At 36.9% G+C, this 22,147-nt stretch overlaps 1 protein-coding gene across 1 annotated transcript in view; it reads right to left on the bottom strand.

Moving 5' to 3' along the window:
* AXDND1 (axonemal dynein light chain domain containing 1) overlaps nucleotides 1–21,613 on the bottom strand; it is a 116,634-nt gene extending 95,021 nt beyond the window's left edge. Inside the window, 4 exon segments of the mRNA XM_074308490.1 lie at nucleotides 18,062–18,162; nucleotides 18,560–18,735; nucleotides 20,811–20,974; nucleotides 21,443–21,613. Coding sequence (XP_074164591.1) covers nucleotides 18,062–18,162; nucleotides 18,560–18,735; nucleotides 20,811–20,913 — 380 coding nt within the window. The 5' untranslated portion in view covers nucleotides 20,914–20,974; nucleotides 21,443–21,613.
* Between the last annotated feature and the right edge of the window lie 534 nt (nucleotides 21,614–22,147).

The raw sequence follows: 22,147 nt of genomic DNA, 5'->3' as shown, positions 1-22,147 counted from the left end.
TGCTCCGTCTCTGAGCTATATTTACTGGGTGTGGGGATAGCCTTCTGGGAGCTTGATTACAAGCTTCCTGCTGTTCTTCAGTGGTGATCTTTGTTAAAAGATCTTCCATCTGGCTCTTTAACCTCTTGATATAAGCATTATGTTCAGCTGTGTCCTTGAGCCTGATCCCAGAGTTACCTGGGTCCATATTGCTTCTCTGCCTTCCCTCCTAAGTGGCGTTTCTACCGGATCTTTCAGAATCTTAATTCTGAATATTAAATATTTTCAAAACCTGATAATTCCTGATGCCCCACATTCAGGCGCCATTTGTAACATGCCCTCCTGGCAGTTACTATTACCAGTCTGTCCCAGGCCCACCAGAGTACCTTTGACCACTGACCTTTGCAGTGTCAACTCTACCCGGCTTGCCTCCTCTGAGGCCTTCAAAGGTCTCTGGCCACAATCTCTTGAATCTATAGTTTAATAACCAGTAGCGTGCTCAAGAACAGCCACGTGTAATCTTAAAAGCCTTTATTATACCTACTCACATAATGCCCTGACTTGATGCTCTGACTTGTTGGTTCCCCAGTGAACACCTGGTCTGAAGACCCAGATGTTCACTACCAAAATCCTTACCTCTCTGGGCTATTCATCCACTTGGCTTGGCTCAGCTACCCCAGGTTAGGGAGCCAGGTTAAAGAGAGCGACTGCTGTCTGCAGTGGGCTTATAAAGGGCCTGTGAGGTCACACACACAGCCAACCAGCAAGAGAGTCGTCACCCATTAAGAAGCTATCTCAATATGGCCAAGATCCCACCCACAGGGCAGTCCTAATATCCACAGAGATTACTTCTGGGCCACTCAATCTCCTGTTGCGCTGTGGTGCTGCCCATTTAAAGGGCCCTTACATTCTATACTGGGTGTTCTCCTCTGGACATTATCCAGTTTATCAATGTCTTCCTCAGACTGTAGGTCCCAACACCCAACATAATACTTTGAATGCAAATCTAACAATACAAAGATGATGACAGCCTATTAAAATTGCTTCATTCTTCATACTTGTGGCCCCAGCATCTTGCCCAGAATCTGGCACTAATAGGTCATTAATTAATACCAGTTTACTGCTTGACAAGGGTAGGGTGAAGGAACTATCATTTTCCTATTCCAGGAAGTTATGACTTTCTTAATATAGGCCAAGGTTGCATTAATTAGTTTTTTGATTCCTATATCACATTCTCAACTTTTTTATAGCTTAAAGTCTACTAAAATTCCCTCATCTTGTACTTATGAGACTGATTTTTTTATGTCTAAGTGTATCTTATTTACTTATCTTTATATTTATGTATCTTTATTTATTCCTAATGAGTGAGATTGATTTTTTATACCTAAGTATAATAGTTTACATTTATTCTTCTTGAATTTCAAATCCCATCATTAAGGGTACTATTAATCCTCCAAATTAAATACTACCTGGCAATTTGATAATTCCATCTTTGCCTTTAGCCAAGTTACCTATAAAAGTATCAAATTGCTCAGGGCCAAGTCCAAACTCCTGGAATACTAAAGACTTCCTATCACTAGCCCTCAATAACATCCTGAGTCTAGTCATTTAGATATTTCTTGATTCTAATTATATTATTGATTAATCCTTATCTCTCCAAAATTTTCCTAAAATCTGGGCAAATTCTATTTACAGAATTCCTCTCAACTACCAATCCAATCATCCTACTTAAAAAAGGAGGGAATAGGAAATTAGTCTGTCACATGACCTATTTTTGATGCTGGCTTTCTGTAATAGCCACTTTCCTTTTTAGAAATTCACTAGTCACCTTTATAATGATTTACGATTTCCCCAGGAATCTAAGTCAAGTTCCCTGGCATAGAGTTAGATAAAATTGTGTTCTCCCTGTTAGAAAATTAGAGCAACATTTTCTCTTTCCTAATCTTGTAGTACCTCCCTCATTTTCCCCAATCTTTGCAATACTCCTGATTAGAGTTTAGCAGTTCCATCTGCCAGTTCTTTCCAAAGCCAGCTAATTCTCTTGGTTTCGGAATTATTTCTCACAATTTCACACACTATGCAGGCAAAAAAAGAACCTTTTGGCTACATGGGGATAGTATGAGCAATAATATTCATTAGATTCCTCTTATTTTCTTTTATTTTCTCTTTATTTATCTTAGATAAGTTATTTATCTAAGATAAGTTATTTTAGTTCTTATATTTCCAACCCACATGCTCTTCTTAACAGAGAAAACAATCTATCTTTTTGTCTTCCTTTTCCTGCCAATGTGGCTTTAAAAAGAATTCCAGAGAGAGAAATCTGGGAAGATGGTAGAATAGGTCAGAAAACTCCAGGCTCTCCAAATTTCCTCCCCCAAAAAATGACAGAACATTGCCTCAAAGTGAATGTAGAGCAGCAGAAATAAACAAAAGTTGTTCTCCCAAGCAACTTAAAGGACCTCAAGAAAGATTCAACCTCCAGGGGTAGAGATTTGGCCTGAATGAAGGGACAGTGTGGGAGTCCGAGTAGAAGCCTGAAGGGGAGAGATGCAAGGTCCAATTGGGATGACCTGGGCTTTAGCTGGGGGGGTGTGACCTCCTTGGTGATGTAATTACACCTGCCTAGCCTGTGCATAGCTTGCTATTTCCTAAGCTGTACTTTCCCAGGTGTTCTGGACAGATCAATCTGCACTCCGTTTGCAGTAATTAGTGTCATTTTGACCTGACACAAACCCCCATTGCAATCTGCTCATTGGTTGGCAGAGGCCGGGAAGCTTCAGGAGTACTGAGATGTTATGAGAACAAAATTTGCAGGAATAATAAGCCATCTGCCCAGATAGGAGAAGAGACAGTTTATCTGAGAATGCTAAAGTTTCTCCTTTTTCATAGTTCCATCATACACTGACTGATTTATCTACTTTTTGTTTTCATTTGTGTCTCCTTAGCAACACTGTGGTTAGAAAGCATTTAAGGGGACTATTAATGATAATAAAGTGCTCGAGTCTCTCTCTAGTCTCTTCTGGAGAGAACTTTTCTAAAAAAGAACCAAAACGATGTCTTTCGGTCATTCTTTTCTTTTGCTTTTCATGGAATCTGTGAGAGCCAGAACAGCTGATCTGATTTCTGGCATTTTCATGGGTTGTGCATTCCACAGGTGAGAAGGGACCAGTACACAGCTAGTGAGTGCAGTGGCACAGGGCTGGTCACTTGCATGAGGATAGATTTCCTGGTTTCAATGCTGAGCAGAGAGGAAAGCTGAAGTTTGCAGTGGCTGGAGGAACTGAAGGGAGCAAGACTATTTGAAGGAGAGCATGGTTAGCCATGGTTTAGAGGTACAGAGGAATGCCAAAGGTTGGGCCCAGGAACAGAGCTCAGAGAATTATAGTGAAAAGGACTTGAGTCTTGGGCCATTATTTAGGAATAGAACTGATTAAAATAATAATTAGTTGCTAAAAATAAAAATAAAAATGAGTAAGCAGTGGAGAAAGAACTCAATCATAGATAGTTACTATGGAGATAAAGAAGTGGGTTCATATTCAGAGGAAGATAGTGGAGGTAAAAAAGGAGTCACTTCTTTTTCAAAGAGAAATGTCAAATGATAGTCCAAAAAAAGTTCTTCTAAGAAATTAAAAAGGACTTCAAAAATCAAATAAAATAGCTTGAGGAAAAGTTAGGGGGAGGGGAATAAGAGCAACTCAAGAAAATCAAGTCAACCAACTGGAAAAAGAATAAAAAACTTAAGAAAATAATTCTTCTAAAATTAGATTTGGGCCAAGAGGAATCTAATTATAAGACATAAAGAAAATCAAAAAGAATGAATAGAAGAGAATGTGAAACATTTCATCAGAAAAACAACTGATCTGAAGAACTGATCAAGTAAAGACAATATAAGAATTGGTGAGCTATCTGAAAATTACAACCAAAAAAAAAGAATTTTTATTCAATATTACAAAAAATTATTAAGGAAAATTGCTCTGAAGTTCTAGAACAAGAAAATAAAGCAGAAATAGAAAAAAAAAAAAAATCCACCAATTACCACCTGAAAGAGATCCCAGAAAGAAAACATAGGAATATCATAGCCAAGGTTCAAAGGTTCCAGGTTATAAAGATAATATAGCAAGTAATAAGGAAAAAAAAAATTTAAATATTGTGTAGCTACCAGCAAGGATCACATAAGACCTAGCAACTTCTACCCCAAAGAACCATAGGCCTTGGCATACTATATTTCAAAGAGCAGAAGAGTTAGGGTGCATTAAAGACCCTATTGTAAGGGACTCAATAAGGTAAAACTGTTTACTTTTTATATGTAAAAATGTTAACACAACTGATGACCTCTTTTGTATAGTTTGAAAGAAAGGCTTGGGCTGAGCTATGTATGAGGGAATGATTCTAAAAACTAAAACTAGGTAGGGAGAGATTAAAAGGAGCAATTATCTCATACAAATGAGACATGAATGCAAGAAGTGCGGAGTAAAAGGCTGGTAATGGAATCTTACTCTCACTGGAAATGAATTAAAAGGGTACAATATACATCAAGAAGGATATTATGAGTCTTCTAAATTTAGAAAGAAATAAAGAGAGCAAGTGGATAGGATAAGGGAGGGACTTTTAGAAGTATGTGTAGATTAAGAATTAGGAGACAGAGGAGATAAGAGGGGGACTCTTAGATTAAGGTGAAGGGTGAGGGGTGAGGATAAGGGAAGAAATGTTAGGGGGTGGGTAGATTAGGGAATAGGAAGGCAAGGTGGGTAGAAGTAAATTAGACAATTGAGAAGAAATAGGGTAAGAGGGTGAGCAGGATAGTGAAAAAAAAATAGGTTGAAGGGAAATACACAATGAGTAATTGTAACTTTGAATGTGAATGGAATGAATTTATCCTGGATAGCAGAATGGATTAAAAATCTGAATTCAGCAATATGTCACATAAAGGCAATATAATAAAAATGACAATTAAAATACAAGACTGAAATAGAATTTATTATGTAAAAAAGCAGGGGTAGTAATTGTGATCTCAGACAAAGTTAAAGCTAAAATAGGTTTAATTAAAAGAAAAAAAAACAGCAAATGTATACTATGTTTCACCATTATTATTCAATTTTGTTTTAGACATCTAAAAAAACCAGATAATATAAAATACCTGAATGCATACCTGCTAAAACAGCCTCTGGAACTATATGAACATAAATATAAAACATTCCTTCTACAAATAAAGTAAAATTTTAAAAATTGGAGAAATATTCTTTGATCATGGGTAGGCAATGCCAATATAATAAAAATGACTATTTTACCTAACCCATTTATTTAATACCATTCTAAGTAAATTATTAAAGATTATTTTATTAAGTTAGAAAAAATAGTAATAAAATTCATTTTGAAGAACAAAAAGTCAAGAATTTCAGTCACTAATGAAAAAAAATATAAAGGAAGGAAATTCAGCAATACCATTCATAAGCTATACTATAAGGCAGTAAATATCAAAACTATCTGGTACTGGCTAAGAAATAGAAAGGTTTATCAGTAGAACAGAGTAGACATATAATACACAGTAATAAATTATTAGAATAATCTTGAGTTTGACAAACATAAAGGTCTAAGTTTGGGGATTAGAATTTATTATTTGGAGAAATGCAAATTAAAACTGAGGTGCCACCTCATACCTCTCAGATTGGCTAAGATGACAGGAAAAGATAATGATAATGTTGAAGGGAAAACTGGGACATTAATGCATTGTTGGTGAGTTGTGAAATGATTCAACTATTCTGAAGAGTAATTTGGAGTTATGTCCAAAGGGTTATAAAGCTGTTCATACCTTTTGATTCAGCAGTGTTTCTACTGGGCCTATATCCCAAAGAGATCTTAAAGGAGGGAAAGGGATCCGTATGTGCCAAAATGTTTGTGGCAGCTCTTTTTGTAGTGGCAAGAAACTGGAAACTGAATGGATGCCCATCAATTGGAGAATGGCTGAATAAGTTACAGTATATGAATTTCAAAGAGTCCTGGAGAGACTTACATGAATTAAGGGAAGTGAGTAGAACCAGGACAACATTGTACACAGCAACAAGAACATTATACAATGATCAATTCTGATGGTCACAGCTCTTTTTAACAGTGAGGTGATTCAGGCCATTTCTAATGATCTTGTGATGAAGAGAGCCATCTGCACCCAGAGAGTATGGGGACTGAGTGTAGATCACAACATAGTATTTTCATATGAAAATGTTGTTCGCTTGTTTTTTTTCCCCTTTGATCTGATTTTCTTGCACAGCATGATGAATATGGAAATATGCTTAGAAGAAATGCACATGTTTAACCTATACTGGATTTCTTGCTGTCTTGAAAAGGAGGGGGTGAGGAGGAGAGGGAGAAAAATTTGGAACACAAGGTTTTGCAAAAGTGAATGTTGAAAATTATCTCTGCATGTATTTGGAAAAATAAAAATACTATTAAAGATAAGAAAAATTGGTAGAAATTATTGGGAAAAACCGTAAAGCAATCTGGCAGGAATTGGAGTATAGACCAATATACCAAACACCAAGGTAAGGTCAAAGTGGATACCTGATCCAGGTATTATAAGAAAATTAGAACAACAAGTAAAATATTACCTATCAGACTCATGGATAAGAAAATAATATATGAAAAAACAAGAGATAGGGAGCATTTTTGAAGTATAGAATTTAAAAGTTCTTATGTAAATAAAATCAATGTAGCCAAGATTAGAAGGAAAGCAGAAAATTAGAGAAAAAACTGTCTTAGACAATCTTTCAGATAAAGGTCTCACTTCTCAAATATATAAAGAAGTTTGTCAAATTTGTAAGAATACTAGTCATATCCCAATTGATAAATGGTCAAAGGGTATGAAAAGACAACTTTTGATGAAATCAAAACCATATTTAGTCCTATTTAAAAAATGCTCCATATTTATTAGAGAAATGTAAACTTAAAAAACATTTAGATATCTTATACCTATCAGATTGGCTAAAATGATGCCTTTCAATTGGGGAATGGCTAAACAAGCTGTGGGCTATGATTGTGAAGGAACACTACTGTGATACAGGAAATGATAATCTAATTGATTTAGAAAAACATGAAAATACTTGGACTTATAAAGATGCTATTTATCTCCAGAGAAAGAACTGACAAAACAGAAATATGCATAGATGTGCATATGTATATATCTCCAAATAAATGCTCATCTGGCCTCTGCCTGATTCCCTTCCCAAAGCAGTTTCTTTAATCTTCAGCTAATTTTTGGTAACACATAGCTTAAGTCCACCTCTCAAACACTTTTCCCTGTATGTTCTATGTAGGTACTCTGGGCTAAGGTGAGCAAGTTTAATGCTGCTTCCACAGGACATCTTTTAAAATACTACATATATCTTTTCTTACTTTCCTTTTCCCCCACTATGTTTCAATCAGACTCATATGTGCTCAGTAATTCAATTCTAAAAGCTCCAACATTCAAATGTTATTTGCATTAAGAACCATAGCAAGATAAATTTATATTAGAACAATTTAGAAAAGGAAGCAAGGAAGAAAAACAATGAAAATCAAGAAAGAAATGAACAAGTTTAGAATAGGAAAACAAATAAAACAAAGAATAAAATAAAAGCTGGAATCATGAAGAGACCAGTAACATTGATAAATGCAAAAGAGAATTTCAGCATGACTTCCTGACTCCCAATCCAGACCCTCTCCATTGAGACATGTTGCCTGTACTGTAAAAAGAGAGAAACCATGAAATTGTAGAATATATACAGAAAAAATGTAAAAGGAAATTGAGTAAATGAGACTTTATTGTTGTTGTTTTAAAGTTTTCCCCTCTAATTAAGACATAAGTGGAATTTATGTTATTATTTAGGATTTTATTTCTCATTTTTCTTGTTTAAGTTGAAAAAAAAAGCAGAATTAGATGGAATTATAAATATTTACCTATTCTGTTTAATTTAATGTTATCAAATATTTATTTAACTATAATAACAACAAGGCTTGTTGACACTGGCCTTCCACACTGGGAGTAATATTTGCATTTGATATGTTAAAAGATTTTATTTATAATTAACAATACATCAAAACAGTGCCACATTAATACATTTAAATAGTCACATGATTTTTGTTATAGCCTTAATTACCAATAGAAAAAAGCTATTTTATCCCATTACCAAAGATATTAAGCTATCAGAACCCACCGTTCCATTCTAGAGAGCTAGTGGTTCAGTTCCAAAAGAAATTGAGGTTGTTCCACAATGGCCCAAGTGACCAGTCTAGAGAATTGGGTGGTGGTGGTATTTGTTTCTGAGACTTTCAAGGACTGCAATTCACCTGAAGAAGTTTTAGTTTCATCAGAAGATTCAAAGTCCTTCAATTAACTTGATCTCATCAAAAGAACTATCCAGCTAGACAAGGATCTGCTAGGATTCTCATTCCAGACTAATTCTGAGAAAGATCACCCAGCATGCTCCAGAATAGAAGGGATTTCTCACATTTGTACCCAGTATGAAACTTCAGGTAGACACTGATCTAAATTCAGGCAAATTTTATATATCTATATATATATCTATATATATAGATATATATATAAAATTTATATATATAATAAAATAAAATATATATTATATATATAATATATATATAATAAAGTAAAATATATATATAATATGTATATATATATATATATACATATATACATACTGGCAATGCCCGATGGGCCCAAGAAGTATGGCCAAAGGATGGTACACAGGCCCACCTCTATACTTTTTGATAATCACCTGGTTCCACCTCCCACAGGATGCTGAAATGTTGCAAGCATGACCAAATTATTACTACAGGTATATGATGCAAGTAGAAACTATTCTTTGGCTATTTATATGCTATAATGTTTTAGGTCTTTTTCTGAGGCATCTCTTTATTACATCCTACTTCCCCTGAGTCATCTTCTTTGATTCCGCCCCCAGAGCAATTAAAAAGAACAACTTGGAACTTGTTCTCAGGTAGATTGCTAATTTTTAAAATCACACTGACAACTACTGACCTTAAAGAAGTGAATGAACTTTTCTATCATTATAATAATTAGCTTAGATTTTTATAGTACTTCAGGATTATGAGTCTCCACTAAAGTCTCACTCTGATGCCCCACTGGAGAAGCATCCATTCATACCCAGAAGCCACGCCAAGCAAACACAGGCTCGGGCAGGCCCTTCCCCAAGAGGGGTCAGGCTTAGAGCACAGTCCTGGGACCACACTGTAAGTCTATCATCCAAGGACCAGCCAAGCCATATTTACAGAGGTCATTCCCCAAATGCTGGTCACTGGCTAATGATTTTCCCCCCATAGAAACTCATGAAGCCAATCTACTAAGGCAAAAGGGGGCCAGAGGGAATAGGAATAACCACACTAATGAAATCACAGAGGCTTATACCATTAAGGCACAAATACAAAGCACTTCTTCTATACATTATCATTCCTTGGACAATTACCAGCTGTGTAACCATAGGCAAATTAAGGGCTCAAAGCTAGAGTTTCCTCATCTGTAAAGTGGGGACATACCACCTTAGTATGTACTTCATGGGGTGGTTGTGAAGCTCACATGAATGAGATTATTTTCTCATGCACTTTGCAAAACTTAAAAGCTTTGTAGAAACATTCATTATTATCATGATTCCCTTCTGCATCCTCACAACCACTCTGTGAAGTAGGTAGTACAAACATGTGTAGAAGCCGAGGCATAGAAAGGACAGGGTCCTGTGCAATCATTAGGACCTGGATTACAACCATTTGCTCTGTAACCAAGAGTGCCTCCATTAGCCTGTTGCATCGGTTGGCATCTCAGAGCAGTTGACTGCAGCATGCAACTTTAAGGTCCTAAGTCCTCATTCTAGGATCCTATGATATGGGTTCAGAAGGCCTGGACTTGGGTCAGCTTTGTACCCTGGTGCAAGTCAACTCCAAATAACAAGCAATTATTAAGTGCCACTTAGGGACATACTCATAGGCACTGCAGATGCAAGGACAGTACCAGTCCTACATCAGAGGAAAAACAATATATTTGGACGTAGTCAAATGCAAAATATATACAAGTAATTTTCAGGGAAGGGCATTGCAACCAGAAGGATCAGGATAGGTGTCCCATTAGTCGGATTTTGAAGGAAAGCTGGGAGTTCTAAGAGGAGGAGCTGAGGAGGGAGGACATGCTGAGCATGCTTGGGGAGGGAAGCACAGGCCAAGCACAAAGGCATAGACTGGAAAAATGGTATGTTGTGTGCCCAGCACCCTAAGTCCTCCAGTCTGATGGGTACAGGGAGTATATGTGGGGGTGGGCAGGAGGAGAATGTGCCATAACTCTGAGAAGTTAGAATGGAGCTAGACTGTGGAGTACCATTAAAGGCAAATAGAGAATAATTTTACACTAGAGTTGAGAGGGAGGCAGTAGTTTCTCTTGAGCAGTAGCGTAATGTCGCTTTTAAAATTAAAATAAACGGAGGCACAAATTTCCAAGCACTTTTAATTTGCTGGCAAGGCTAGCAGTTACCAATAAAAGGGGTCTTTCAACTCCCCAGCAAGCCAAAAGACTCTGCATGAGAGAAGGCAGATCGTTTTTTACAGACAAGAGGAGGAGCAACATCATAGGTGGGAAAACAGTTATTGGTTACAAAACTTGAAGTATCATAGACACGAGGAACTGGGGAGCTGAGAGATGGAGAAACTTGCTCATGGAATAGCCAGGAGGCCATTTTCACTGGATCCAAGAGTATCTGTTGGGGAGTAAAGTATAGGAAGACTGGAAAAGGAGGCTAAGTAATAAAGGGCTTTAAATGCCAAACAGAACATTTTGTATTTGATCTTGGAGGCAACAAGGAACCTCTGGAATTTACTGAATGGGAGTGGGGGTTGAAATGATCAGGAAAATCACTTTAGATGTGAGCTATATTGTGAAGATAGAATTGACAAAATTTGGCAACACAGGTTGAGGGAAAAGGAAGGGTTAAGGATGACTTTAGCTGCAAACGTGGGTAACTGGAGGATGCTGATCCTCTTAAAGAAAGCAGGCAGACATGGAAAAAAAGAATCACAACATGAAGTAAATAGTTGTTAAAAAAAAAAAAAAAAAGCTGCTGAGAGGTCAAGAAATATAAGGACAGAAAAGAAATCAGATTTGGCAATGAATAGGTCATGGGGAACTGTGGACAAACCAGTTCATGTTGCATAATGGATTTTGAGGAGAGACATAAATGGGAAGGGAGAAAATGGGGGAAAGTCCAACTTGTTCTAGGAGTTTGGAAATGAAAGAGAAAAGAGGTACAGGGGAGTGTTATGGTAGATTACAGATGGGTCAATGAAAAATAATCATCATCATTAACATTTATACAGCACTTACTTATGTGTCAGGCACCAAGCTAAGGGCTTTATCAATATGATCTCATTTGATCTTCATAACCACCCCAGGAAGCAGGGGCTGTTATTATCCCCATTTTACAAAAGAGCAAACTCAAACTGCCCAAGATCATCCAGGCTGGCTGATGGATATGAACTGATAATCACGGCAGAGAGAACACTACTGAGGGCCTAAATGACATTAGAAATGACACTAACCCCTCAAGGCTACCATTAAGAGCTCTTAGAGGACCTAACATCCACCCTCTAGACTCATCTCACTTGTTTGAGTGGGAGCTAAGAGAGTAATTCCAGAGTATGAACTACATATGCTATTAGGATTATTACTATTATTATTTTGGCTACTCAGAGATCTTTGTTTTGTTTTGCTTCCTGGACCTTAGTTATATTAAAGTTATTATTAAAATTATTGACTATAGATAAGATATGTGTAGTATGACATACTAACATATATATGTATCTACATGTATAAATATATACATACATGTATATAACATTTTATTGCAACATTCATGCACATTTAATTATTCTTCCAAGAACTTCAAAAGCAATATAAATGGTAATTACTAGTCATTAAAATCATGTCCCAAGGGCATACAATAAAAATCAGATACTTCATGACATTTTCAGGACCCCAAGCTTTCCTTGAGATTAGATTACTGAGTAGATCTTATTTCTTCTGCACAGAAGACTTAGCTATAATTCTATCATATGGATGGACATATAGATATAATTTAGATGATCTGAACTTAAAAGGATATAGTTATAAGGATAACTTAAAAGAATTATAGTTAAAAAGATATAGCCCTGAATTAAGTTATTTTACTTGCAAGTAAATGCAAAACTATCTATTCCTTAGATTTGAAAAATAGCAGCATTAATCAAGAATAGAGAAACAATAAAAATCTTATACTAACAAAAAAAAAGTAACGTTTTTAGGTATAACGAGTCCATATTTACATGAAAATTTAGTTTGTCAAGAATTGTCCTCACCTGAACACTGTGAAGTGTACAATTATTATCAATTTGTAAAATAATGAGGAAATGGAGACCCAGAGAAATGAAACTGCTCACTCATGTCACATGGACCAGAACCAAAGAGAAATCAAGATTTCCTGATTTCAAATCAAGCTACTATTGTAATGTAATTTAAATCTTACCTTGTTTAATCTTAACTTCAGAATGGTGGGTTTTTTCAAATATTTCTAGATCATAGAATCTTGAAATTAGAAAGAACAATATAGTAGAACCTAGAACTGAGCAAGTAATCTCTCTAAATGAATTTCAGACAAATGCTAATTGAGCTTCTTGGAGGTTCTAGTGACAGCAAATTCACTACTTCCTAAGGGTAGTATATGCCAACTTTTGAACCGTTCCAGCTGTTAGGAGGGCTGCCCTTGGTCAGTTGATTTCACTCATTTCTGACTTTTTGTGACCCCTTTGGGATTTTTTTAGCACTCATTTCTGACTTTTTGTGACTCCTTTGGGATTTTTTTTGGGCAGATATACTAGAGTGGTTTGCCATTTCTCTCTCCAGCTCATTCTACAGATGAGGAAACTGAGGTAATCAGGATTACATGGCTTGTCCAGGGTCACATAGCTAGGAACTGGTCCTTGTACCAAGACTAAATCTAATTCTGAAACTTCCACTCATTGATCCAAAGTTTGCCCTCTAGGACACACGGATTCCACGGTACTATTTTTCTAATGCTTGAAAGACTACTATGATAGTCTAATATAGACTAAGCATTCCCATTTCTCTCACCTAGTTGCCACATGTTGCAGTTTATGAGACAACAAACATTTATTGAGCGTTTTCTTTGTGGCAAGCATTATGCCAAATACTTGGAATATAAAGAAAGACAAAAAGCCATTCTCTGCCATCAAGATGCTCATATTGTAAAACTTAAAATAGCATTCAATAAACTCATACACACAAAATACTGTACAGCAAATAAGAGCAGGTACTTGTAGTAGGGGGAGGAGGAAAGTGACCTTGTCAAACATGGAACTGAGCTGTGAGTATTGAAGGCAAAATGCAAGGTAAAGCAGAGATGAAGAGGAAGAATATTCTTGGCAGAAAGGACAGCCAAGTATGAAGATGGGAACTGGAAGGTCATGGGTGAAGAACAAGAAGGCCAGTATCCCTGGACTGTTGGGGAGGAGAATAAAGAGGAAGACAATTGGGAAGGTAAGATGGGGCCTAGTTATAGAAGACTGTAAAAGCCAAATAGAAATTTTTTTTTTGGTCTTGGAGGTAATAGGGAGCCACTGGAGATTATTAAATATTGGTCCATATGATCACTTTAGAAAAATCACTTTGCAGTGAGTGAAGGAGAGTTTGGAGCTAAGAATAAGCCTCAAGACAGGTAACTAAACCATAAGGCTATTGAAAGTCCAGGGAGGTTAGTAATCAAAGTGGAGAAGGGAGAACATTCTAGGCATAGGGAACCGCCAGAAAGAATGTCTAGATCTGAGAGATGGAGAAGGAAGGAAGTTATTTTCTCTGGAATGAAGAATGAAGTGTAAAAAAGACTAGAAAGGTAAAGGGGGATTAGGTTAGAAAGGGCAGTTTATATTTGATCCATTGGAGTTTACTGAGGTTGCAGGGAGGGTGTGTGTGTGACCTGTGGATAGCATAAGGGACTTTGTCAAATATTTTGCAGAAATTTAAGTTAGCTATATCTACAACTTTCCTTTAAACTACAAATCTGGGCCCCTCAGGTTTTTGCTATTATTACACCTATATGGCAAGGCAATAGTGACTTAGAATGACCAGTAATTATGATTCTAAGTGGTAGAAAACAGGACTAATTAACACTAAATAACATCTATCCCAAGTTGATATTAATCAGAACCCTTTTTGCCTGATTTTTTTTTCAAGTAGTTACATACACTCCTCCAAGGGCTACTATTCATGCCCATTTATTTTCCCTACAAGAAAATCAAGACTTTCCACAAATAAACACCTTGAAGACAATCTACAATGGCAAATTTAGTAAAGGGGCTACCCAAAAATAAACTAATAACTGGGCTGTAATCAAAAAAGGATATAATGACCATGTTGTAAGCTATAATCAGAAAGTACAAAAATTTTGTTTTATTTTGTTGAAATTTTTGAATGATTATGAAACACAAGAGAAAACTAATATGCAGAAAGCCCAAGTCCTGAAAAAAACTTAGAATGATCAGAGGGAGAATGGACTTAAGAACAATGTCAGCACCCAGAAAGGAAAAGCAAAAAATATCACCAGAACAATTTAATATACAAAGTATAAAAAGTGTTTTTTTTTTTTATTTTCCTGCAGTAGGATTAGAAAGATTATTATGACTACAACCTTCTCTGGAATCTTCCATCCAGACACACAGACACACAGATACACACACACGGAAAACAACAATAACAACAACAACTCAATTATATAGAACTCTACAAACCATTGAACTTCGGTCCACTCTCAAAGAAAAGGGTCTAGTATATATCTAGAGCAGGGCTTCTTGAAACTTTTTCCATTCTCTTTTCACCTAAGAAATTTTATATGACCCTAGGTGTACAGGTATATAAAACAGGTACACAAATCAATTCACGTATAATAAATCATAATTTCAAGACCCCCACATTTAGACCCCCTCCATACTTCATATGGAGTCATGACCCATTGATTAAGAAGCTGAAATCTAGACAATGAGGGAACCACCTAGTCTTTCTGAGGCTCATTTTCTCATCTATAAATTATGGATAATTAACGTGACCTCAGCCTTGTTTTTGTTTTTGTGAGAGACAAATAAAAAACTTTGAAAGCCATAGATCACTACGGAAACATAAGGTGGTATTATTGCTGTTCTAAAAATAGGGTCTAGGAAATTTCTGCTGATATGGATGAAAACTCATAGATATAAGAGTGCCCTTTGAGGAAAACAAAACATTCCATAGATTGCAGAAATAAGTCCGCCCCCTTTATATCCCAATAGTCTATTTCCTAGTCTTTACTCTGCACTAGATCCCATAACTAATCCCATCTTGTCTCACTGCAGCATGAGGGACAAAGCAGTGAATTTGTTCTCAAATGTTTGTTGCTATTGCTAAAGAGTGGAAGAAAAAAATGCCACATACCTTCTTCAGGCTGGGGGGATAGGGTAGTGTAGTGCAGCAAAGGGGGGTGAGGGCGGTGGGAAGTGCTATACTAGGAAACCAAGGAGCTGCGTTCAAATTCTTGCTCAGCTGCTTCCTACCCAGCAGATGGCTTAATCTCTTCAAGCCTCAGTTTACTCCTCTGTTAAAGTGAGAAGCTGAATTACTTGCCATCTAAGGTCTCTCTAAACCTGTGATCCCAGAAAACGAGCAGGTCTAACATTTTATGATTTCCCATTTTTATCCTTTCCAGGAACCCATGCAGAATTGTATTAGAAGCCTCACATGTCACGGTGGATTGTGCACTAGGTCTGCAATCAGGAAGACCTGAGTTCAAATATAGCCTCAGATACTTACTAGCTGTATCCCTTAACCTTGTTTACCTCAGTTTCCAGTACTGTAAAACGGGGATCATAGCAACACCTACTTCGCGAGATAAAATTAGTCAAAATTGACAAAGTACTGAATACAGTGCCTAACACATAGTAGGAAATATATATATATATATATATATATATATATATATATATATATATATATACACACACACATAGACATATACACACACATATATGTGTATACACATATATGTAATATATAATATGCAATGCACTATACAATATGTATATATGTAATATACAACACATACATACAATATACAGTGTACACATCTATAATATACATGTACAATGTATACATATTATATAATACATATGCATATATGACGTACAATACATACCTTATAACATGTAAAATATACATATAAAATAAGTGTGTAACATACAAAATGTGCATATATAATATAATGTGTGCATATAATATACAATATGTACTATGTAATATACAATATATGCATATATAATATGTGATGTGTAATATACAACATATGCACATAATATACAATGTATACATATATAATGTACAACATTGCATATATGATGTACAATGTGTGCATATAATAGACAATGTGTAATATGTAATATACCATATATGCATATCTAATATGTGCTGTGTAATATGCAATATATGCACATAATATACAATGTATAAATATATAATGTACAACATTGCATATATGATGTACAATGTGTGCATATAATAGACAATGTATAATATGTGATATACAATGTATACATATATAATATACAACATATGCATATAATATACATTGTATATGTGATATATAATATATGCACATAATATACAATGTATACATATATAATGTACAACATTGCATATATGATGTACAATGTGTGCATATAATAGACAATGTGTAATATGTAATATACCATATATGCATATCTAATATGTGCTGTGTAATATGCAATATATGCACATAATATACAATGTATAAATATATAATGTACAACATTGCATATATGATGTACAATGTGTGCATATAATAGACAATGTATAATATGTGATATACAATGTATACATATATAATATACCATATATGCAAATATAATATTTGCTGTGTAATATACAACATCTGCATATAATATACAATGGATACATATATAATATACAATATGTGCACATATGCAATATAGGTATATAATGTACAGGTGTGCATATATAATATGTTTATATACAACATATAACACAATGTATACATATATAATGTACAACATTGCATATGTGATATACAATGTGTGCATATAAGAGACAATGTGTAATATATGATATACAATGTGTGCATATAATATACAATGTATAATTTGTGATATACAATATATGCACATATAATATGTGTTGTGCAATCTACAACATATGCATATAATATACAATGTATACATATATAATGTACAATATATGCATATATGATATACAATGTGTGCATATAATATACAATGTATAATTTGTGATATACAATATATGCATATATAATATGTGCTGTGCAATATACAACATATGCATATAATATACAATGTATACATATGTAATATACAATATGTGCATATATGCAATATAGGTATATAATGTACATGTATGCATATATAATATACAATATATGCATATATGGTATACAATATATATATATATTATAGTATAGTATAGAATTATATGTACATATAGTATGCTAAATATGTACATATAACATACAATGTGTGCATATATGCAATATAGATATATAATGTACATGTGTGTGTATGTAATATACAACACGGGCTTATGTGATATACGGTATATACATATATAACATACAATAATAATAAATACAATATGTACACACACATATACACACTTATACGTACGTATTGTTATTATTATTAACTGAGCCTCGAGTCTAAAGTGTGGAAAAGAATAAGAAACATGACCCCAAGCCTCTCCTGGAGACGCCCAGCGTGGCGTATTGGACAGAAAGCTGAATTCCAAGTCCGTAAGATTTGGCTTCAAAGCCCAGCTCTGCCACGTGCCCGCTGGCGCCCCCAGCCCCCGGAGCGCTCGTAACGCCCAGCAGTAAGCGCGGTCCGCCCGGGTAGAGGAAGCCCCTCACGGGTCCAGTGCAATCATGCCGCGTTCTACCACCTCGCCTTGCCCTCGGCGACCGGCCCTTACCTTCCAGCTCCGGTGAAGGAGATCGGGTGATCCGTCAGGTACCGAAACTTGTCTCTTCGGCAGGGGTGGTGCCAAACATTGCTGGTGGGGCGCATGCCGAGCTGGGAAGAAGCACAGAGACGGTGGCTCAGCAGAAGGCGCTCAACTCACGCGAAAACCTGCCACAGGCTCAAATCCTGAGTAAACAGGGGAGGGAGAAGGAGGGAAGGAAGGAGGGAAGGAAGGAAGGGAAGGAAGGAAGGGAAGGAGAAAGGAAGGAAAGGTGGAAGGGAGGGAGGGAAGGGGAGAAGGAGGAAACAGGGAAATTGACCATTTCGGTCTATTCACGTTAAAACCGGTTAAAGGGAATGACAAAGGACAAGTTTCATTCATTCATTTGCCTAGGGGCTGCGACCTTGGTGGGAAGGTTTATAGATTTCTACCGAAAGACCTATTTACAAATAGATTTTTCTAAGATGGTCCCATGTCAGAAACTAAAATGCTCCCAAGTTGACATACCTTCATTTCTTTGCCAGTTTTGACTTTCTTACGGGGTAGTAAGTTTTCAGGGCAACTGCCAGCATAGGCTGCATTGGTCAGAGACAAAATAATTTCCTCCGGGATGAAATCGCTCTCAAGCGGGGTTTGGTCAGAGCAGACTAGTGCCTTGGATTTATCGTCCACTTCAGAAGTCACTAGAAAGTAGTTGGAGAGAAAAGTTCTTGGTATCATCTGCAGGGGAAAACAAAAGGCTCATCTTTTGCAAAAGATACCGGGCAGAGATCAGGGATCCGAGGATGCTGAATGTTGCATATGCTGTTAGAGCTATACATTGGTTTTGAAGAGTTTTTAAAATCTCTTTTTTAAAAATTATTTGTTATATGAGGTGGCTCTCATATAACAGGGAAAATATAGGAAAAAATAAAGATTTATTAAAAAAAAAAGGTGGGGTAAAGTGGGAAGAACATTGGTGGATAGAGTGTAAAAAAACCACTTGACTGGAAAAACTACTATTGAAATGAGTTCTCTAAGATGAATGCTGCTGCTAACTTCCAAATATACATGGTACTGACAGAATTTAGACTACTAGTTAAAAATAACACAAGAGCTCAGAATCCAGAAAAGCAAATTGATCTTTGAGTTTTGGCCCAAGTTCTTGTACTTATATATCTATGTGAGTCTGTGAGTCCCAGCTTTCTCAACAACTAAAATAAAATGTCCGGAATTCAAACTGGGAATTCTCAGGGGTCTGAATGAGACTGGATATATGGAACTGCATGTGAATCACCAAAAATCATAATTAAACCCAATGTACCTGTTGGTCTACCGGAGAGTATAGACAAAGAAAAGGGTCAAGGACAGACCTTTGGGAAACATTCACGTTAAATGGGGGCATGATATGTATGGATAATGAACCAGCAAAAGACACTGAGAAAAAGTCAGGCAGGTAAGAGAACCAGAGATAGTAGTGTCATGAAAAAGGTTTCAAAAACCAAATAGAATATGCTGGAGACAGAAGAGATCCACTCAAATTTATTGACTATGGAAAAAGAAAGGCCTGTATTTTAGGAAGATCTGTTTGGAAGCTATGAATGAAAGATGAACTGGACTAGAGAGAACAATATGCCAAATAATCTAAGATTAGGGTGATGGGGCCACCAGAATAAAGGCCGTAGGAAAGTCAAGAAAGGACATGCATACGAAAGATGACACTAAAGCAGAAATGACATAACTTATCAACATTGGAGATATGTTGGTTGAGTGCAACTGAGGAATCAAAGATGTCATCTAGGTTTTCTAAGCCGGGTGTTTGGAAGTACCCTGAATCATAATAGCAAAATTTGGAAACGGGAAGCTTTGGAGTGAAAGTAATGAGTTTGCTTTGGACATGATGAGTTTGGGATATCTAAGAGATATTCAATTCAAGGTAAGAGAGCTCAGGAGAGGTTAGGGCTGTATGTATTAGTTCTGGGAATTAATTGCAGAGAGATAATAATTGAACTCTCCTTATAAAATCACCAAGGGAGATGGTTGGTCAGTTAACAAGTATCCAAATAGAGAGTAGGAACACCCAAATAAAACCTTGGAAATTAGGAAAAGAGAAGGATTTGAGAGAAAGGCCTCTACATTTCCTTCCTATTCTAAATTTAAGATCTCATGATTTCAATTTGCTTAACAACTGGGCAATCTATGACTTTCCCTTCCTCACAGTAAACAAGCCGGTATCAAAGGGTATTGAATTTCTTTTTCTTTTCCTCTAACAATTAGCTTGAATTTGGAAAGCCATTCCATCTGAGTTTGTCGATTTGGTCTGACTCGATAATGTTTTGAACATACATTTCTTGGTATCTTTGTCCCCCTGAAAAAAAGTCACCACCTTGACTACGGAGAATAACAACTTACAACTACAGAAAATAAATAAATCTTTCAGTGGGATCACCAATACACAGTGTCTGGTAGGTGCTTAAATATTTATTGAATTGAACCGTTCATATACTCCATAGGCTGTTTAAAATAGGGTTAATTCAAAACAATAGAAAACAAAACTTGCCAATGAAACAGATACATAGCCAAAATGCCATATGCATGTTATGAAACAAGGTGAAACTAGGTGTTTTGATGTATCACTCTTTTCCTTTATTTAAACATGTTATTAGAAAACAGTTTTAAGGTTTTAGGTATGTTGCCAACCTAAACGAGGGAAAATGAATAGAGAACGTTTTCCATCTCTGAAAAGAATCGTGTAGGATGCTTCTTTGGTAGCTTTTACCTATCTCCTTATGGTGGGTGGCCTTCAATTCCATAGCTTCTTTTCCCTCAGAAGTTGAGGGCAGGACTGGCAGAAATGAAACAGACTTTTTACTATGAGACATGATGAATAACAACTATTACTCTTTTACTCAAATGTTTCCACTCCCAGTTACCACCACAGTCCTAGAAGAGAGAAAAATATTTAAGAGGTCACCAAGGGACAGAGCTGAGGTTTCGAGAGCAGCGCGCTTTGCTGGCGGAACAGTGGGAGAGGCTCATGGGATCTGAACCTGGGTTTGAATCTCACTCTGGCTCTGACTGTGTGACTTCAAGCCCATTTCTCAACTTTCTGAGTCTCGTTTTCCTCAAATGTCAACCTAGTGGGTTCCGGGCACCCCTGGTGCTTCCCTGGCCCCTCTAAATGATGCTATTCTGCCTGGGGATGAGAGGCAGCCATTTGCTGGAGGCTTTCAAAGCCGGACTGGATAATCAGACACCCGGGAGGTGGTCACAGCTCCGGATTGGAGCGGGAACGCCCGCCGCCCTCCTCCCCCCGCCAGGGTCCTATTCCCGGCCCACTCGACTCGGGAGGGAACATGGAGCTGGGAGCGGGTGGGGAGGGGGTCCGCGTTGTGGAGGAAGGGTTCCCACCACGGCTTCGTAGGGTCAGCGTCCGCTTCCACCCATCAAGTCAAGTGAAAAACAGCCAAAAACACTGCAAAACTCCCTCTTTCCACTACGAGGTCAAGGGACTTCGCCATGGACGCCAGATCGTCGCCATAGAAACTTAAGGGCCCTCCCAAGCCTTAGCAACTGTCAATTATGGCTGTCTCCACCGAAGCCTGAGTAGAAGGCGAAGAATTTAAACGTTTGCTTTTGCCGTTCCCCTGGCAAACCTCTTTGAATTTTAAAATGTCTCTTCAGAGAGGTAGTTTAAGAGATTCTAGAAAGGGTGGGGAAGCTGTCGAGAGAATTTGGAGTTTCCAAGAAGGGTCCTGCCTCTATGACAAAAGGCACCCTTTGGCTCCCTTCCCGGGGATGACGATGCCAGTGCGCATGTGCTGCTCTTCGGTGACATTTACTGCTCCCCCAGAATCCGTAGTTAATGGGTCCGCGGACTTGAGAGGAGGCTTTTGAGCTGGACTGAGATTCTTTACCACGGGACCATGGGCAAGGCAATTAACCGCGCAGGATCTCGGTTCTCTGATTATCTCTCCGCTCCCTTCCCCCACCTCACAGCAATCATACATTTAAGCCTTCCTGGCTCGGACCACCGTGGTTAATACCAAATGATCATGCTTTTTTATTATTACCATTAAATAAAACTTAAAAAAAAGTTAAAGCCAAGCACAGAAA

This window comes from Sminthopsis crassicaudata, chromosome 4 (genome assembly GCF_048593235.1).
Source record: "Sminthopsis crassicaudata isolate SCR6 chromosome 4, ASM4859323v1, whole genome shotgun sequence".
NCBI classification, from domain to species: Eukaryota; Metazoa; Chordata; class Mammalia; order Dasyuromorphia; family Dasyuridae; genus Sminthopsis; species Sminthopsis crassicaudata.
This window is presented reverse-complemented; position numbering and strand designations above follow the sequence as displayed.